Genomic DNA, 4,895 nt, shown 5'->3' on the forward strand with positions numbered 1-4,895 from the left:
CCTAGGCCCGCCGCGCCTTGCGCTCGCGCCCGGGCGACGGGGAAGCCCCGGGGAAGCCCGGACGCCGCCGCCTCCCCTCGCGCACTCCCCCGGCTCCCCCGCCCAGTGGGCGGGCCCCTGGGGCTCGGCGCCCGGGCAGCGCGCTCGCTGGGTCTCTGCCTGCGGCCCCTCTGCGTCTCCTCGCTCGTCCTCGACTCTCGCTGCTCCCGGGGCTCTGGCTCCTTGGCACACGCACTCACGTGGGCAGGTAGTAGCGGAGCGCTTTGAGGATCCTCTCGGGCTCCAGACAGCCCTGGCACCCACTGTTCGTGGCGGGCAGAGCTCCTTCCTATCTATTCTCTGCCCTTCCTACATTTTTCTAACCTGGAATTTTTTTTTTTCCCCTAAGAAGTTACCCGAGATTACTCTCAAGCTTTGCTTTGCCCCCTGGAAGACCCGGCCAGATTCCAGGGTCCTGGCACAGACTGAGGGCAAAGGGGAACCTGGCTCTTCGCCAACCACCAGCGCCACGCCAAAGGAAACCGCCCTCACCCCCACCCCGCGCAGCCCCCAAGCAGCTCCGGACTGTGCTGTGAAACGTAAAAGAGAGAGAGAGAGACTGGCCCCTACCCCAGCAGGTGGGCAGGGTCCCTCTTTGCTGACACAGCATCGTCATCAGCACCTGAGGCAGCAAGGGCTGCTGGGAGGACCAGAAGCCTCACCCGAAGGGTTCAGAGTCAAAGGCCAGATCCTCACCGGTGACCCGAGGGTCAGGACGTCAAACCAGAGCCCAACCAGGGATTAGGTTTGCTTTCCCATCACCTGTCAGGATTATATGTTTGTCAGAATTTGAACTTCCTATTTTTATTAATTTAAAACAAATGGACATTCAAGATGCAAAACTCATATTAACCATAACCATCAGGTTGTCTCTGGGGAGCCCAGATCTCTCCTGGGTTTAGAGATCTGGGGAGATGGTAGTTACTGGGAATGAGAAGCCAGAGTGCAGCCTTGGACAAGAGAGAGGGTAGGAAGAAGGAAGACCTTAGAAGGAGAGCTTAGACATCAGCAGAGGGCAAACTGACTCTATGTCAGAAGGGACCCATGACAGATCCAAGATTCCGGAGCCAAGACATCTCAAGGACTAGGGAGAGAAAGGCAGACAGAGGAGGAACAGTCCTGGCTGTGTGGAAGGGATGCCATCCTGGAAGCCCCAGAGGCAGGCCCTGCATCTGGTTAGCCTGTCACTGTATACATGATGCCTGGCACACTGTGCTTGGTAAGTATTCGGTGAATGAATGAATGATTGATTATGTATATCACGCACGTGGAGTGTCAGGTGTGGGTAGAGTAATGAGGACTTGGAGGAAGGAGGTGTGGGTCTGTTTCCTCTGTTCCCCGGGCCTTGCAACTACCCTGAGCACACTGGACTGAGCTGGGGTGTGGGAGAGTCCATAGTCAACCCAGTGAACGCTAGGAACCCAGATCCAAAAGGATCTGGTCAGGAGGCCAGATTCTAGATTACTAACAAGAGCCAATGATATTAATACATCACTTACCTATGAGCATCAACTGAGCACAGTTATGTGTTGGGTGCGAGGACTCATAATCTAAATCCGCCCTCAAGCAGACAGACAGACAAGGAACCGTGAAGAAACATTAAGGAACTTAGCAAAGCAGTACCAATCAGTCCCCTTCTGAAAACTGGATCACTCTGAGATCAGAGGTTGGAATCCTCCCTTTGGTCTGGGGTGGCCAGAGCACAAAGCCTTGTTGAGGAGAGTTGGTTCTTAAAAGGCCAAGGAAATTCCAAGTGAGGGCAAGAACATAAATAGGTGAAGGGAGAAGAGGTGGAAGGGGTCTGGAGGGCAGAGTGGATCAACCTCTCTGGCAGTCAGAAGGGTGGACCAAGGTTAAGTTCATGCTCAAGACCTAATTGTGTTGGTGCTGCCCACCAGGGACTGTTACCAAGATTGTAGATTTAGAATCTTTGTGCCACATGTTCCTGATCATTGCTTGCTTGTATTAGAGATGCCTAGAGAAGGAGTTTGAAAGAGTATGTGACTACACTGCTATTATCATTAAAAAGGGACTTTGAAACACACAGCTCTAAAGAGCTGCCCAGGTAACCCCCTCTTTTGTTGCCTTGAATTGATTCTATGCTCTCCCCTCAATGTGGTCATCCTGTTTGGATCAGAAATCCTGCTCCTGATAAAGAATTCACCCTTGAGGGAGCCTGTACCCTCTCCAAACAGCTCTGTCGAAATCTCTCCCCTATGGGGAATTACAACAACACAGCATCCTGTAACATATAATAACGGATTAGTCCTACTTCCCCTGTTCCCATTCTAGGCCTACCAGCTGCACAGAACTGATACCATTAGAACTTCTGTGGAGCAAGGAACAGATGGCTCAAGCCAAATTCATTTTAAAGAAGTAGAATTGTAAAGTTCAGAAGAAGATCAGGCTTCAGGCACAGCTGGATTCAGCATCCAAACAGTGTCACCAGGACTTGACTCTTTCTACCTCTCCACTCCACTCTGCATTTGTATTGGCTTCAGTCTTGAGTTCCTGGTAGCTCCAAGGTGATTGCAAGAATTCCAGCTTTCCATGCTCTCAGGATCAAATCTGATGGGAAAGACCTCTATCTTGAAGCCAGCAGTCCCAACAAAAGTGTCATTGAAGGTCACTGGCCCTGTCCAGTCCTGAACCAGGCACCGTGGTCTGGGAATTATGATTGGATTGATTGTCTCAGGCCTGGGCCACGTGTTTCATCCCTAAGCTGGGAATGGAAACTTCACCCGCAGCTTCTGAACTGAGAATGGGAAAAGGTGGACCCACAAATGATGCTTTGGAGGAGGAAAAATGTTTCATGTAGAGCAAATGAACATGGATCCGGATACCCGCTTCCATGTCATAACCATGCAGATTAAAGAATGCTAGTGTGCTTCCCTGAGTTCTTGGCCAGCCCCTCCATCTTTAAGTAGTAGAAGAGTTACACATGGTAAGGCTGCCTTGCCTGTGCTCTGCCAGGCAGACTGGCAGAGCTGCCTTTACACAAAGTGGTGATGTCACCCAGGGGCTCCTCCTCAGCTGCAGGGGCTCCTCCTTCTCCACTCGTGCTGGTAACTCTGTCATCTGCTCTAATCATCTCCTTTCTCGTTCACCAAAGCCAGCTGTCAAGGGAAAACTCCAGCCTTCTTCATTACGTGGTGGCTCACATGGTAAAGAGTCTGCCTGCAATGCAGGAGATCCGGTTTCAATCCCTGGGTTGGGAAGATACCCTGGAGAACAGAATGGCAACCCACTCCAGTATTTTTGCCTGGAGAATCCCATGGACAGAGGAGCCTGCCGGGCTAAAGTCCATGGGGCTGCAAAGAGTCAGCCACGACTGAGCAATTCACACTTTCACTTTCTTCATTACATATCCTGGATCAGGATATTTCATGGGCTCGCTCTCTCATACACACTGAAGCTCTGATTATTTAAGGCGGGTCCCTCTTGAAGGGCAGTTCCCAGAAATGGCCTGAAGATGGCATCCTCTGTGTCCCAAATCGCCCACAATGGGAGGCCCCTGCCATGTGTGCAGGAGGCCGGCGCCAGCAACTGTCCAGCTGTGCATGTGTGCTCAGTCACTCAGTCCAGCTCTTTGCAACCCCAGAGATTGTGCAGCCCACCAGGCTCCTCTGTCTATGGGATTTCCCAGGCAAAAATACTGGAGTGGGTTGCCATTTCCTCCTCCAGGGGATCCTTCCAACCCAGGGATCAAACCTGAGTCTCCTGTGTATCCTGCATTGGCAGGAGGATTTTTTTTTTAACCACTGGCAGTAACAGGGAAGCCCCATCTAGCTGTGAACATGTGCCAAGTAGTAGAGCCCCTCAAAGTGCCGTGATGCTACTGAAGCAATGAGTCGACAAGGGAGTGAAGTAAAGCAGGTTAGATAAAGCCGTCTGGCCAGGTGCCCAGCTTGACAGCTCCAGCTGGGTCTTCAGAAGCCCCCCATGGAACGTGATAAGTTCTCCCGTGAAGGAAGCATGGGTCAGAGGTTCTAGCAGTCTCAGAAACATTCTGTCATAAGAAATGAAATAAACATGCCAATTCCTCCCCGAGATAAAGTGAGCACTGTAACTGTAAAGTGTGAGATTGACCTTTGAAAAATCACTGCAGGACGCAAACTCTCAAATGAGTGCAGCTTCCTTTGGTACCTCTGTGGTGGCACACCTTTACAAAGTGCTACTTGGGGGAAAATCTCTCATGTTTCATACTGAGCTTATGGGCATGCCAAGGAAATCACCCTTGTCCCTCCATAGTCATGCTCTGTTGTTGGATTATTTTTTAAATCCCCAAATGGTGTCTAATAGGGTGATCCCATATTGATCAGATTTGGGGCTATTTCTAAGAACCAACCACCACTTTCAGACAACACAAATCTGCAACAATTTCTTATCACTTCCAAAAGTTATACACTGTGTCTCAATGACTCCTACCTATCTGCTCTAAGAGTGTGTCCTGGAAACGGGTAGCCAGCATAGCGATACTTCCCTATAGAGACCCACACATCCAGGCTTTCCACTGTGGTTGCCTGGTGTGAACTGATGTGCAGAGATTGAAGAGGAATTTCAGAAGAGGTCATCAAGTTCAACTTGTTCCATAAATATCCTCCATAAGGGTCGCAATAAATATCCATCTGCTTGAACACCTCCGGGGATGAGGAACTCATTCACTGCTCATGTCATCCCTGGAGAGATCTATTGTCCTTGATGTCTGAGTAGAAAGAGACTTGCCTATAGCCTACATCCAGTTGTGCTTTGAGGGCCACACAGAATATATTTAATGCCTATTCTTCTACATTATGGCCCTTTAATTATTCCTCAACTGGAAACAGAGATAGAGAGATGGAGATGAGAATGGAGGC

General features: G+C 50.3%; 1 protein-coding gene across 1 annotated transcript in view; it reads right to left on the reverse strand.

The window, feature by feature from the left end:
- PPAPDC1A (phosphatidic acid phosphatase type 2 domain containing 1A) overlaps positions 1 to 4,510 on the reverse strand; it is a 150,673-nt gene extending 146,163 nt beyond the window's left edge. Inside the window, exons 1-3 of the mRNA XM_010859581.1 lie at positions 4,468 to 4,510; positions 396 to 569; positions 17 to 292 (exon numbers count right to left, since the gene is read on the reverse strand). Coding sequence (XP_010857883.1) covers positions 17 to 292; positions 396 to 569; positions 4,468 to 4,510 — 493 coding nt within the window. The remainder of the gene's footprint in view (positions 1 to 16; positions 293 to 395; positions 570 to 4,467) is intronic.
- Between the last annotated feature and the right edge of the window lie 385 nt (positions 4,511 to 4,895).

Source organism: Bison bison, unplaced genomic scaffold (genome assembly GCF_000754665.1).
Source record: "Bison bison bison isolate TAMUID 2011002044 unplaced genomic scaffold, Bison_UMD1.0 scf7180017864456, whole genome shotgun sequence".
Lineage (NCBI taxonomy): Eukaryota > Metazoa > Chordata > Mammalia > Artiodactyla > Bovidae > Bison > Bison bison.